At 35.8% G+C, this 15465-nt stretch overlaps 1 protein-coding gene across 2 annotated transcripts in view; it reads left to right on the forward strand.

The window, feature by feature from the left end:
* Positions 1 to 15465, forward strand: part of APPL1 (adaptor protein, phosphotyrosine interacting with PH domain and leucine zipper 1) — a 32713-nt gene that overhangs the window by 3413 nt on the left and 13835 nt on the right. For both annotated transcript variants that reach the window (XR_013927719.1, XM_080385001.1), the window contains exons 2-13: positions 1445 to 1543; positions 2608 to 2667; positions 4612 to 4683; positions 5491 to 5578; positions 7127 to 7168; positions 7968 to 8026; positions 8515 to 8661; positions 10186 to 10268; positions 10368 to 10526; positions 11858 to 12046; positions 12529 to 12571; positions 14425 to 14481. Coding sequence is in view for 1 of the 2 variants with exons in the window: in XM_080385001.1 (XP_080241127.1) it covers positions 1445 to 1543; positions 2608 to 2667; positions 4612 to 4683; positions 5491 to 5578; positions 7127 to 7168; positions 7968 to 8026; positions 8515 to 8661; positions 10186 to 10268; positions 10368 to 10526; positions 11858 to 12046; positions 12529 to 12571; positions 14425 to 14481 (1098 nt within the window). In the remaining variant the exon portion in view is untranslated. The remainder of the gene's footprint in view (positions 1 to 1444; positions 1544 to 2607; positions 2668 to 4611; positions 4684 to 5490; positions 5579 to 7126; positions 7169 to 7967; positions 8027 to 8514; positions 8662 to 10185; positions 10269 to 10367; positions 10527 to 11857; positions 12047 to 12528; positions 12572 to 14424; positions 14482 to 15465) is intronic.

Raw genomic sequence — 15465 nt, forward strand, 5'->3', positions numbered from 1 at the left:
TCATCAGAGAGGTTTTCCTGATGTCCAGACTTCTTGTGTCAGTCTTTCATTCTTTTCCTAGGTCCCATAAGTTCCTTCCCTTCCTCTTCAAAGAAACTATAGTTATTTAGCTTAGGGAAGACTTAAGAAAGAGAATTTTCAATTTTACGTGTTTAACAATCATAATTTTGGGGGAAAAAAACAGTTACATAATGATTCTTTTGATTTTCTGTCTGGATGTAAACTTAGTATGAACCTAAAAACAAAGTCCTCTTGCTAAAATGCTAGAGTTAAAGGGTTTATGTTGTGGGTCTTGCAAGCGATATTCCTGTTTCCACATCCAAGCCTCCCAAACAGTATTTTAGATGAGGAAAAGCAAATGTAGCCTGTGCAGAATTATAGGTACATTCTCTGCTCTGAGGAGCAACACTGCTTCCAAGTGCAGAAAGGATGCTAGAACAGAGTCAGCATCTCATTTAAGCCTAAGGGCAAATTAGGCCTGAGCAAGCTGATTGCCTTTTCACTCAGTCATTTCATAGGCAAGAGCAGTGGATGTCAATTACCTTGACTTAAGCAAGGATTCTGACACGCTCCCTGATAACGTTCTTCTGGCCAGAATGGAGAGGTGTGGACTGTGACCTGGGTGGAAAAACTGGCTGGAGAGTTGGGCTTAAGGAGTAGTGACCAGTGTTTTGAAGTCTGATAGGTAGACAGTGATAAAGAGGGTTTTTTTGAGTTGGATACTGTTAAGCACCTTCATCAGTGGTGCTGGCAGTGCAGTAGGATGCATAGTCATCATGCTTGTGGGTGACACCAGCTAAGGAGCTGGCTGACAAACTGGGGTAAGGATAAAAGGATGGATCTTCTCGCTGCCTTTCACGGTGGAGTGGTGAGGGGGAGAAATAGCTATCTTACGGGCAAGGTGTAAGTTGTACTGGTTTGGTTTGGCTTTTAGTTCCTCGGCCATTTGATCACAGAAGTTACATGTTACTGCACAGGTGAATTACAGGTCCAAGCACAGGCAGCAGCTGTCTTTATGCAGGATGAGTAGTATTAGAAAGTCACAGGCTTTGTTTTGATCTCGCTGCAGAAGAAATGTATGCACCTGGCATGCTATTTAATAACAGTCGTGTTTAGCTTTTTCCTTAGGCATATACCATAGTGGGTCCAGTAGTTGCCCACAATTCCAGCTTTTTTATACACTTAGGCATCTCCCTTTGTCCTTTCCTCTCTGAAAATGTACTCATATTAACCTGGAGAAAGACTGACAGTAGGAGCGAGGCTGAGTATCTTTAAGATTCACTGGCATGCAACAGGTATCATTCCTGTAAATAGTGTCGGAGGGTTTATAAACTTTCCAGTAATGAAATCTGAAACAATGCTATTTAACTTTGAAATTCTGTTACATTTAAATGCTATTTTTCTAACTTGACATGTTAGTATTTTGGCTGTTTAATTTTTACAGACCCGATCTTTGCTGGGAGTATTTGAAGAAGATGCTGCTGCAATTTCCAATTACATCAATCAGTTATTTCAAGCCATGCACAGAATATATGATGCACAGGTAGTATTAATGAAATCCTTGAATACATTATAAAGCGTGCCTCTTGCTCTTTTTGAAATTATTATATACAGTATTTTTAAAAAACTTCCACATTGTTTAAATGTATGTATGTTTAAATGAAATAAAACCAGAATTAGATGATTGTTTTTCTGCATGATAAGTTGTAAAAAAGACTAAATTTTTTTTATTTCTTCTTTTGCAACATATTTTCTTATGACAAGTAAAATGATTTTCTGGTCTTCTAGTAATTCTATCTTACTTCTTGAGTTTTTCTTATAGTGATCTTAGCATGTATGATAATAAGTACCAATTGGGAAATAATCTTTTACATGTTTCATTCATCATTTATAAGTAACTGCACTTTTAAGCTGAAGGCAAATCTATTTTGTGAGTTTTTCTGAACAATTGAGCTCATGGCCATCTTTAATTTGTATATACTTGAGCTGTTTGACTTTTTTCCTGATTTATTACTCTTGCTTTTCGTATTTTTATTTTACTGTTGTTTTTACTTTAATGACTACTATATTTATTCTAGGTTTATTGCTGCGTAGTTTTATTTTACTGCCTTTCTGTTTAGCTTTTGATTTCTGTGCTTTCTCCTGCAACTACATGGTGAAAGATGTTGTTCTGTACCATCGGCTAATTAGGGCCTGTCTGTGTACAAGTACAGAGCAGTTTGTAACCAGGTAGTATTGAGGTTCATCATAACCTTTTCTTTCCCCTGCAGACAACAAATTCCCAGTACTCAGTAACTAGGGCAGGTAGTTTGAAATAATTAAATGCAAATATGCACTGATTAACATGAAAAATACAGAAATCAGTACAGATAGTACAGGCTGTGAACTTAGTATTTGTAAACACTGATTACCTGTAACTCTCAAAAATGTTAGAGAAGTGGAAGGGCAGCATACTTAAGTTTTCTGACAACCTGTGGTCAGATTTTAAGTTCCAAGTCTGTGATAGTTTCTTCTTCAAATACGTGATTTTTAAAAAATATTAATTTAAATTAAAAAGTATTAAGCTTGGTTTTGTGTTGTGTGTGTTTTTGTTTTTTTTTTAATCAGAATGAATTAAGTGCAGCAACTCATCTGACTTCAAAGCTTCTGAAGGAATATGAGAAACAGGTACTGTGTAACTCATTGTTGTCTTTGTGCGGTCAGGACTATGTACTTTTTTAGTCTTTTTATCTCCCAGAGCACGGTACAGAATGTATTTAGGTTTGTTCCAGATAAAATGAACTGCTGTGGCTGGTGGCTCAAATCTTTGCCAAAAGAATCTATTTTAGTTCTTCCAAATAAAACAGAATGAAGTTCCTCTTACCATGATGAATAGTAGTAAGTTCTGAAATATTTTACTTTTGGATCAGTGTTTTGGAGGTTGCTTAGGGGTGTGTGTGGTGTTTTGTTTCTGTTTTATAAACCTGTTGACTTTTAAGTGCTTTCATTTTACTAGTCACAATGAGAAGCAATTGCGTAGCAGTCTCCATTTAACAACAATAATTTACTCTTATTGTGAAAATAATTCCATCTCTGAAAGTGCAGATTGTGGAATCCATAACTTTCTCCACTAGTAGCCTATACTATATTCCCTATTTGTAGCTGTGCTGCTGGGACTCCTTTTCTGAGATGCAAGTTAAAAACAAAAATTTGCTTATTGTAAGGAGGCTGGCGCTCCCTATCTTCCACCTAATGAGGTGAACTGGAACAAGTACTATTTATGAATTATTTTGGTTTGGTGAGTCTTTCTAGAGGGGTGAGATGACACTTTATTTTTCCTTTGTTAATTGTTACTAACAAATAGGTGTAATACAGGTAGGATCAAAACAGCAATGGTGCTGATTCAAAAGAATAGTGAATATTCGTATGTGCAGTAGTCCTGTTAGGAAGAGATGGAGTGTCTTTTATTATTTTTTTAAAAAAAAGTTTTATATTTCTAATGACAGACTAGAAATCTGGAAATGCTGCCTGAGATGTGTGTGCACACTGAATTATAGCAGGAATTAAATTATTTCTGCTTTTTTCTTTTTTTTAAAGTAGCTGCAGTATTGTCACTTGAATTGTTTTAACACTGTTGATACGATACCAAATTGACTTTAATGACAAAGCTATTTAATGAATTGCACTGTTTCTGCCATTTTCTAACAAAAATACAGTATCTGCAAAATCAAAATGAAAAGAACTAGCTTCAGATTAGAAGAATTAGGGCAAGATACCCTTATTCATTAGCAGTTATGGATATCAAAATATACATCAAATGTCTCAAATGTCCTTATTTAAATTACAGTGTTACATTTGTTGAAAAGGAGGGGGGAGTCTAATAAACTGGAAGGAGGTCCTCAAAATTTTTAATAAAGAAGTTGAGGGTTTTTTTATATTTCCAAGTGTTTTATGTATAGCTGCTGAGAATTAAAAAAAGAATTAAATTAGCATTGGATCTTTTAACTTATTTTTCTGATTTGTCTCCTTTGGACTGCTTTTCCCAGTCAGGAGATTAGCTTAAAAATACACAAATAATGTTTTAACTCACTTATTTCTTTTTCAGTTACTATTTCAGTCATACTTTTGCCTCCATCAGGGCATTATGGAAGTAAACTCCTTTGGGCAGAAGAAAGTTTCAGATGAAAATGTCACATAATTTAGGAGCTAGAAATTTAAGACAAACACCATATATTACTTAATTTTTGATAACTTTAAAATAATTTGCAAAGCTGGTAAAAGTCTTCATAGATGTCAAGCCTGCATCTTTCCTGATTTTTTTGAAGTAAAATCTATTAATCTACAAAATAATTAATTAATCTATTCTTTAAATAGTTGTGGGTTTTTTTAAAATGAGAACTGTTTATTACTTTCCCTCACGCGCACACAAGTATTCCTTCTTTGCAGGGCAGTAAAGAAGTGCTTCAGTGTGTCTTAATTGTAAAATATCTTAAAATAATATATATATATATATTATAAAAATTAAATAATAATAGGAATACCTAATACATTCATAGACATGATTATATGATTAATACAGTTTTGTGAATGGCAGAAAACACTGAGAACGTGCCTCCTTTTATTTTCTTTTAGCGTTTTCCACTAGGGGGAGATGACGAAGTTATGACTTCCACTCTGCAGCAATTTGCGAAAGTGATTGATGAGGCAAGTGCTTGTATTTGTTTCATTTCCTTTGCTACTGTTGTCATGTACAGACTTCAACTTGCTTAATTATTCCAGTCTTATTTTAAGATGGGAGGTACAGAAATGGCTTCCTTCTGTCAGTAAGGTAACAGTTGTATATTGCAGCACATATTTGAAGTTAGATAACCTGAAGATAATCAGTTCAGCAAACTGAGGATACATTGTTGAGAAAGTATGTGGTTTTACTTACTGTACATATAAACAAAAACATTACAGAATGGCAGTTAGAAACTATTATTTCATGAATGTGTTTTTATTGCCTGATTTTAGATACCTGACAAGGGAACCTCCTGCTGTCTGTATTAGAGACAGAGACTGGCTCTTACGAAGGACAACTTTGCACCATTAAGATCTGAATCAGGATCTTTTCTGCGATCCCTCTCCTCACTTTAGCACTACTTAAACGGCATTTTGGGAGGGAGAGCACATTTGTTCTACCTCTGTAACCAGTGAAGGATGAGCTGTGATGTACCTGGAGAAATAAACTGACTAGTCATTAGAATGTATGACATCATCTCCTGACATGTTCCAGTGACTTGGAATAAAGTTGGAAAAACAGGGACAAATACTAACCTCTATAAAGGTCTTCTATAAAAAGGTAGTGATAAGATCAGGAACCTAGAAAAGAATAGCTGCGAAAAAATGAATGTGCAAAATTAACGTTTGAGTTGTACATGTCATCTTTGAGCAAAATTCATGTCAACCCCTCCTGAATTGATTTAGTCTCAATGCTGTCTTCCTAAAATTTCCTTCTTTTGTCTTTTACAGCTCAGCTCTTGCCATGCAGTTCTTTCAACTCAACTTGCGGATGCAATGATGTTTCCTATTACCCAGTTTAAAGAAAGGGATCTAAAAGGTAGAGTGCTCAAACAAATACTGTTTTTATCAACAGCAGTAATAACAAAGACATAGTATTTAATTTCCATAACTCTTGTTTCACTAAATAGAATGCGCCACTTATTTTTCAGCTCTCAAAAGTATGCATCTCCCAATCTGTAAAAAAATGTAAGTTACTTCTATTCATGAGAGTATTACAGCTGAAGAACTTAACACTATTACTGTTTCAACAAAATTATTACTTACATTTCATCTGTTGAAGATGAAAATTTTGAAGTTATTGTGAACATTAGGAAAGAATAGTTTTCAGATAATTTGCGTGTTTAGGAAATATTTATATATATTACCATAACATCAATATAATGGCTGGACTGAACTCAAAAGGCAAAGTGCCAAAGTTGTAGTACTTACTTTACTATTAAGATTTAGTAAGGTGGTTCTTCAGCCCTGCTGGTAATATAGGTCGCTTCTTATATGCAGGCACAAGGTGCTTCTAACTTCTTATTTTTGTGTAATGATTCTATCTTATTCTGCCTTGTCTGAAGTAATATATGATATGTCTGGTTATGATAGATTTTACTAGAATGCTAACGTGAATAGACTGGTGTGGCAAACATGCTTCAAATATAAATGAAAAGAGTTAAAATAACTTGAATCCCTAATGTTAACATCCTGGACCAGGTATACCTTAACATATGAACATTCTAAGTCTAAATTGAAATAAAAAGTAGAATCTTCTGTAAGTCTTCTAGCTCTTTATGAATCTTGGAAGATACTGATTTGGCAGTGGTTTGTTGCAAAATTATGGATTAAATAGATTATGGTTTTTGAGCAAAGTAGCATGAGTATCTCAAGCCTAGTATTACTGCTCAGAACATGGAAAAATCTGTTAGTATTTACTAAAGAAGTATCCCCAAGGCAATAATTGCCAAGTATTAAATTTTCCAATGGCAAGTTTTTAACCACCAACTGACGTAGTACTTTAATGATACCATGCTTCACCGTGGACTTCATAGGCACTTTCTGTAAAGCTTTTCCGTGCCCTTTTGTCTTTGCTTTACCATAAAGTTGAACGTGGCTCTCTGCTTGTTTATGTTGTAATAAGACACAAACCCACAGGCAAGATCAGAACAAGTGCTAAGTATTGTACTGTTTTCCGTTCCCTGACACAGGAGACTAAATAACCTAGAACATGACTAATTTTAGGTAGAGGGAATCACAATCTGAGGCTTTCCTTTGATCCAAGGATACTTCCTAGTCTCCTGTGTTTCCGCTTCTCCAACTCAGACCAGAACTATAGGTGATGGATTTGTATTGACAATGTCTTTCAAAGTCTTTTGAAAAGAAGTTCCTCTTCAACTTACGAGAGTGCGTATCTTTTTTGATAAGTTGGTCAGCCACAAAAATGATACTCGGGCTCTAAGTAAGAGCAGATTTTCCTGGTAAATCAGTATGGTAAAAGGTGTGTACTACAACTGTTCAGCAGTGAAACGTTGCATGAGAAACCTTAATATATAAAAGTTTTGTTAATAATAACTTATTTAAATGGCAATATGTTGTTTTGTAGAGATACTAACTCTAAAAGAAGTTTTCCAAATTGCAAGCAATGGTAAGTGTAAAATACTTAATATTACAGATATTACAAGACAACAGTGTTCTTGTAGATTATTTACTCAGAAAACCATGACGGTATTTGCAAGGCTTAAAGTGACTAACTAAGGTGTAGCTTTTTTCAGTGTCACCCAGCTTTCCTTGGTTCACTTGTAAATCCCTGCTTTTTGTACTGAAGTGTTAAGGCAAATTGACAGTATTTTTTACAATACTTAGGGTGTATATATTATTATTAAATAATGTAGAATTGTGCTGTCAAATTAATGAAAATAGTAAGGTGCTAGGTTACTTTTTACAGTCAGGACTGGATTAAAAAATTTTTACCTCCCTAAAATTAGTTTGAGAGCTCTCTTCCCTATTGTCAGGAGTTACTTCTTTAAGCTAGCTCTACTATATCCTTGCAGAGAACATATTCTTCAAGTAAGGAATAAGTAAGGAGCCTGCTTCTCAATGTAAATTGCTTCATTGCTTTGGGAGCAAAAAAGATTAGATACAGGTTTTCATAATGGAAAGTTGTCTTTACATAGAGAAAGTTTCTGTCTTTGAAGAATATTACATGTTTAGGGAAATTTGTAACCATTTGGCCATATTTGCGTCTGGTTATAATTTTTCTTCAGCCCAAGTATTTGTGACGGTGAAGTAATTGGAAGCAGGCAAGGGCAATTCTTAAAGATTTTAATACGACAGAACTTTGCATTCAGGTGGCTGTGTAACACACAGTGATATAAAAGGTTTTCTGCTGTTTTGTAAGTCATTAATTTATCAAAATGATCATAAATTCTCTCTTGATTGCTTAGACCATGATGCTGCCATTACCAGATACAGTCGGTTGTCAAAAAGAAGGGAAAATGAAAAGGTTTGTAAAACAAAATACATAATATAAAGATTTTTAGACTAGATAAGAAATAGTTTTCATCTAATATATATTTATGATGGAAGACAATGTATGGCAGATTCCACCTGAAGTTTGATAGTTTGTGTTTTAGCAGTCTAGACAGTTTGCTTCAGAACAGAAAAATGAGTTTCCCCAATATGTGCCTGCCTTGTAACACTGAAAATGCTCTATGAATAAGATTGTGATGCTATATTCAATTTATTTTTGTAAAAAAAGCCCATACTTTTTGGGGGCAAAACAATGCTGTATTTATTTTTCATGTATGTCTCATGTTAGATAAGTTAGATAAGTGGTATTGGAGGGTAAAATTTGCAGTTGCTGATGATAAAGAGTAGAACGTTACTGTGTTGTTTTTTCCATACTGTCTGTAAAACTGCCCAGAAAGCACATGACAAATACCAACTCTTAAACATTCTTTGTCCCCTCTCCCCCTGTCTGTGTCTCTTTAGATCAAGGCTGAAGTTACAGAAGATGTATATACTTCAAGAAAAAAACAGCATCAGACTATGATGCACTATTTCTGTGCATTAAATAGTCTTCAGTACAAAAAGAAGATTGCTATGCTAGAACCCTTGTTAGGATACATGCAAGCTCAGGTAATTTCAGATTCTGGAAGCTGTAGGTCTGAAAGAAGATGTAGAAGTACTTCATGAAGGTTGACATACTGAAAACCATTGCAAGACCTCTTTTGCAGTCCAAGGAAGCAAATGGAGAAAAAGACACACCCTGATATTCGTCCTCATGGTTGTCATAGCTACTGCTGTGAACATTGTCACTAGCTAGTGCTAATAATTTTCCACTCAGTAGATGAACCTCATCGCGATATACCCTCACTCCCATTGGAGAATCTTTTAGGGAAGTGTGGGTGACAAACACAAGGGTCTAATTCTACCCCAAAACCCAGATGGCTAAATCTAACGCACTGCTTACATTTTCATTGCTGGGTACTTTTTTTCCACTTGATCACTGATGGGAATAGCTGGTTAAAACTTTCATGCATGCCAGCCCACATGGAAGTTTACCTTTTTAGGAAGTAATGTGGAGGCAGTTAAACTCTTCCCTGTGGCAGGTATTCCGAGGTGAGATAATCGTCAAAGTCACAACACTACTGTTTTCATTCAGGGCTGTGGAAGAACTGGAATGCTAAAAGTCATTCTGCCTTGATTTTGTTTAGTATAAATGAGTTCATGATTCGTTTATTTGAGGATGAGTGCAGTAAGCAATACAACTGTGAAAAAGTTCTTAAACTATGAAAAAGAGACTTAATTTGTATTTTCAGAAGTACATCATCAGTATGGTTTTTTTAAAAGGAAAAATGTCAAGACTTCCCAGCATCTGGCACCGCTGCAGTGTCCAGAGTAGAAATTAACTTCTAGGTACTCTCTGAAAGCTTTCCAAGTCCAAGAAGAACTCTTGGTTCTTTTTAAAACTTTGCAGCTTGTATTTAAGAACTACACTCTGAATGGTTTTTGTAACAAAGTAGATAACGGAGCCTAATGTGCTGGTGCATTAGTTTTTGCATCGGGTGCAGGTTTTTGGTGAATCTGAGACTGGGAAGGGCATGGCCGTGCCCTGTGGCTTCCTGTTTTGAGATTCCATATGGCTAAACTCAGTTGAGGTGCTGCAGTTTTTCTGGACCAGTACGAAGTACACTGTTTTTAAGAAATGTATTGTCAGTTGACAGGATCCACAGTTAAGAGCATGGCCGCGGACAAGTACTCACAGGTTTCCCCTCTCTTATGCACCCCAAATAACCCCACCCATAACACCACAGTCAGCAGGCTGATGGGCTTGCAAAAGTGTAGAGAGTGGGGATCACAAAAAGACAAAACCTTGTTTCTCTCCCAGGGCAGTTTCTGCATTTTTCTTTGTTTCCTCGAGGTGACTTTATGCACATCCCTTCAACACGATGAAATCCCACTGCAATGTCGGTGTCAGCCTTCACTTGCAAACAGAAACATGCATTCTGCTCCTTTTATTTAGAGGCTTTGGTGGGAATGAGGGTTGACAAGATTCCTCTGAGAAACTTTTTAGCTCCTATGGTTTCATCTGTTAATTGTTAATGTAGTTTTATTAATTACTAAATTCTCCCTTCTCTCCTTTTTTTTTTTTTTTGAAAGATAAGTTTTTTTAAAATGGGCTCAGAAAATCTTACAGAGCAATTGGAAGAATTTTTGACCAATATTGGCACAAGTGTACAGAAGTAAGTTGTGTTGTTTTGAATCATTATCAAGACATTTATTGTTTATGTTTCTACTTATTAATATATTATTTTTGTTAATGACACATTATTTCCCTTTAGTGTTCGCAGGGAAATGGAGTGTGAAGTAGAAAACATGCAACAAACTATAGAGGACTTGGAAGTAGCTAGTGATCCACTGTATTTGCCTGATCCTGATCCTACGAAATTTCCTGTTCACAGAAATCTAACACGGAAAGCTGGCTATCTCAATGCAAGAAAGTAAGACTAACTTGTTACTTAAAAATCCCAGAATATTTTATTTTGGGAAAGGAAATCTTAAAAAGTATGCAAGTTTATTTATTTATTATTTTTTTAAGTTAGCCATTCCGAATTTACATATTTATGTGAGTAAGCCACAGGAACTATTCTGCTTCTTTCTTTTGAATCCTTCACTTTATTAGTATTCATTTCATTGTTACACTGACATGGTATCATTCAGCTGTAAAACATAGTTATCCTGATTGTAATCTTTAATTTGCCTGAATTTTCACATCAGAAAGAAAAAGTTAATGAGGGTGTAATTTCACTGGATTGAAATTGGAAAACAAGAAGATTGCAGCTATCAGGATTGTTCTACAAGTATCTGTTAAAGCTTTGGGATTTAGGTTACTAAGAAAATACACCAAGCCTGAGATAGGCAAGGCAAAACATTCGCGTTTAACCAAAATACACTTTGAATGGCCTTCTCCATTTCATGAGGTAGTCTTTTGTCCACTGGAGGGAGCTGGGAACTTTATTTATTAAAGTCTAGCAGCTGATTTTTAGGGTTACTGAAAATAGATTGTAATGCTGGGTTTTTTTCCCCTGTGATTTATATAATAAGCTCCAGGGAATTTCTGAAAAAACGTAGATTCCTTTTACCACAACAGTTACAGTAATATACTCACTGAATGAGGCATGAATTTCTGTAGTAGAGTACAATTGCAGCACTTAATATTGAAGAGAATATCTGAACAAAAAGGGGGGCTAAACTGCAAGTGTTATTGATTTTTGGTTTCAGATTGTTCCTCTTCTGTTATTCTGGGGGAAAAAAAAAAAAAAAAAAACAACAAACCACAACCCAAAAAATGCACAAAAACCCCATAAAACCAACCCCCGCCACCCCCCCCCCCCCCCCCCCATGCTCTAAGCAGAATTTTGGAATCTTGTTGAATGTTACAAAGTACTTAGAAAATCGAAGTATCAGACATGAGTAAGTTAATTCTTAATGCAGAGTTATTCAAAACTTAGTCTTAACAATCTTAAGTGCAGAGTTCAGAGGTCTTATCAATTATATTGATAATGCATATAATTAAAGCAGTACCGTAAAAGCTGACCATCAAAAAGTGAAGTACTTATGCTTTTTTATTCTAAATTGTTTCACATAATTTAAGAACTATTATTGTATGTATTCTTTGTCCAGCAGTAGGTTTAGTATGAAAAAAATGACAGATGGAAAGAGACTAATTTAGCTGTAAAGTTATCTTAAGTGCCCAGGTGGTTTGTTCCAAGTGATGTTCAGCTCAGCCGAACTCCTGATCTACTACTAAGAACTTCTTTTTATCTTTTAGTAAGACAGGGCTGGTATCTTCCAGCTGGGAGAGACAGTTTTACTTCACTCAAGGTGGAAACCTGATGAGCCAGGCGAGAGGTGACGTAGCTGGGGGACTTGTCATGGATATAGACAATTGTTCTGTAATGGCTGTGGACTGCGAAGACAGACGGTACTGCTTTCAGATAACATCTTTTGATGGCAAAAAGTAAGTATTCTTAAATTACTGTTACCTGTAAATAATACTGGAATCACTAAAAGAAAAATGGTCTCCCTTTGGCTACAGCTTGATAGATTTTGGGGGTATTTAGAAGCAAAATCTGGGACACCTTTTTAACTTTGCAATGTCTGGGCTTTTGTTTATAAGGTCTATAATGTAGCTGAGTTGTATTTCAGAATAAAATTAACATAATACATTTACAATCGTGTATTATTGCATTTTGTGAGTGCTGAAGTATTACATGGGCACAATTAGAATTTTTTTTTTCTGTTTTCATTTGAAATGAAAACATAGATTTCTCCACCCCCTCCAGTTAAATGTTGACTGTACTCGGCCTGTGCACAGAATCTTCAGTCTTTCTTAATTTGTTGTGCAGCATACCAATGTGAAGGTGGAGTTTCCTGTCTGAATGTATTTGTGAGGCATTTTAAATAAGATAAAATTGTCTTTTCCATGCTCTTTTTTTTCAGGTCTTCAATCTTACAGGCAGAAAGTAAAAAAGATTATGAAGAGGTAAGCTTATAGGAGGTTCACATGGAGTCCAGTGATTTTTGTTGTATAGAAGAAATATATTCATAAAAACAGTCAGAACGCTCATTTTATGTTCTCTAGGTGGTCAGTGGTGAAATTTTAACTGATTCTGTCCATAATGATGGGTTTCAGGAAGTCTGAAAAAATGACTGTGTTAAAATCCTAGAGAAAAAAAAATGCAGTTGTGATTGCTACCAAGTCCTTTCCAGTACTATGGAAGAAAGAAAGGGAAAAAGGAGGTGGGGGAGTGGGAAACACCTACAGCAAAATAGCTAGCAGTAATGGAATTGTGACGAATGTTGCTTCTCCTTCCTGTTCGTGCTTTCCTAACCTTCTTTCTTCCTACCTGCTTGTCAGGAATGGAAAATAAAGGAAGACTTGGGTTAGGACACAGATAGTGATACAAGCAGTTGAGAAATGAGGAAGAACTGTTTTGGTGGGAAACGTGTTTATACTTCGTGAAAAAGTTGAATCAAGTAATGTGAAATAATTTGCTTTTGGACTGCTCTCAAAGCTGCTTGTGGTCACTGTTTCCAAGTAGCTTCTAAGTCTGGTGATGCAGATTTCCTTGCCTGCGCAGTGGGTGCGTGCTAGCTCAGAAATATCAATATTCAAATACTGGGGCAGCAAACTTGCAGCATGTATTGATGGGGAAAGGAAATGGGGAAACCCCCTCACCCAACCAGCAGGGATACCTTTTCCCTGCTTTTTTTTTTTCTTGGCTGTTAGAATTTGTTTTATTTGGACAGCTTTCTACAGCTTTCCAAAGGTTTGCACGGATTGGCCAAACTGATAGTTTCATTAGATTCGTAGTCTATGCATAGCGTCAGATTTGTTCAGAAACAAAGGAACAGATGTAGTAAGTGATATGAAATCTTTGTTAATTGAAAAGGTATGCCTGTTTGCATTATTATTCAGTGTAGACTTTTCAATAGGGGTGTGATGGGAAAGAAAATGTTATAGAAGCACTGTTGATTTAAAATATGTTTGGGTAAGTAGCTGGATAAGGAAATACAGAAAATACAGTACTTTCAGCCTGCATTCAGATTCCTCTGTTATCTTCAATGTTCCATTGATATGAAATGACCTTTTATGCTATTGCTAAGGTTTTTAGCTGGGCTTTGTCAGGTTGCCCTGGGTTCACCAGCTCTGTTGAAGTTGTATAACAGCCTAACCCTGAAACTTTTTTGTCCTCAGATGCCTCAGCAGAGGAAGGGAATTTGTAGTAAGCTTTCACAGCTCAAATTTGTGATTTTCTGGGCTGCAGCTGCTCTGCTGTCTTTTAGATAGCTCAGGTGACAACCCTAACAATGAGCTGAGGTTCAGTGAAGCAGCACTGGTAGTATGCATGTAATCCAGTTAGTTTTCTCCTTCAGAGAACAGTTGAAAATCAAGGAGCAGGAGCAGATGCCTTTCCATAGCATGGGGAGAAAATAGATTTTAGCTTACCGATGCAAGAAATGGGAAAGTTGCATCAAAGGCAGATGGAATCCTTACTTTGTCTGGAGGAAACGATGTCAGCTGCAGTCACAGAGTAATGGAGTACAGAGAATCCTGATGTTTTTTAATTCCTTAAGAGTCACGGTTTATGCTTATTTTAGTTTTGATCTTTAGTGTGACTAAAATAATTTTATTTTAAAGTAAAATCTGGTACTGTAAGGTGCACTATGCAGATAGTGAATTCAATGACAAGCTGGATGTTATGACAAGCCACCTGAAGTTACAAAGAAAGTAGAAAAAGTGCTGAAACTGCAAACTCAGGTGTTCAATCAAGTTTGTAAAAAAAAAATATGAAAAATTACCTTTTTTTTTTTCTTCTTTTCTCTCTTTTTCAGTGGATATGCACCATAAACAACATATCTAAACAGATATATCTAAGTGAAAACCCTGAGGTAACTTTACTAAAATTTATAGTACCAGCAATATGTTAAGATGTAGATATGCACAAAATGAAAAAGCAATCAACTGGATCTAATTGGATAGCATATAATTAAGCTGAGTACTTCCTACATGCCTAATTATAAGGTTTTCATGGTATAAAAGCATACAGCCATTGTCTCCTTCATCTTAATGCTTATATAGAAAGCATTAAAAATATGTGACTTTGTACCAAATACAAACTTTCTGATGCGGTCATGATTCCATATTTGTGTTTTGTATGTGATACTTTGTTACAGATTAATATGACAGATATATGGATGGGCACATTTAATTTCTACTAGAGGGAACTGAAAATTTTACGAATATGAATCTTACAAGTGTAGCAGTTCTGTAGGAAAAGCACTTGCACTTCACGGAGGGACTTATTTGCCTTTTGAAGAGTGGGGAATTGATTATTTGTTTCATGTAGAGAATTTGGGTAAATAAATGTCAATTGTATGGTTTACATTTGTATTTAGTAAATTCATCTTGATACAAACTTAGGTAGTGATTTTTACTTGCTAAATTAGGGGAACTGGCCCAAACAAAATCAAGTGGTTTATAACAGAGCATTTATCTGCAGTGTTGAAAGTGGAATTGTGTGCTGTGATGTCCCTGCTGAGGTCTGAAACAGGTTACTGGAAAGGAAACTTCCCAGTGATCACATACCAGAGATGAGAACTGTAGATACAGCAGGCAGCTCGTTGAATAATACGGGAATCCATCATTCCGCTATGTAACCCCAGGCTCTGGCCAAACGATCGGGAAGATCAAGGTGAAACAGAAAGTGTCATGCCAGTTTTTGCTTTAGGAACTAAATATAACTTTGTAGATAATACAAGTACCTGGCTGACTGTCTCAAGTTAACTATGTAGATGAGAAACAAAATAGTTGTAGTGCAGAACTCGGTTACCTAAAGCACGTGTGATGAATATACAGCTGAGGTTCTGTTTAGT

The sequence above is a fragment of the Falco punctatus genome, assembly GCF_963210335.1.
Source record: "Falco punctatus genome assembly, chromosome: 4".
Taxonomy (NCBI): Eukaryota; Metazoa; Chordata; class Aves; order Falconiformes; family Falconidae; genus Falco; species Falco punctatus.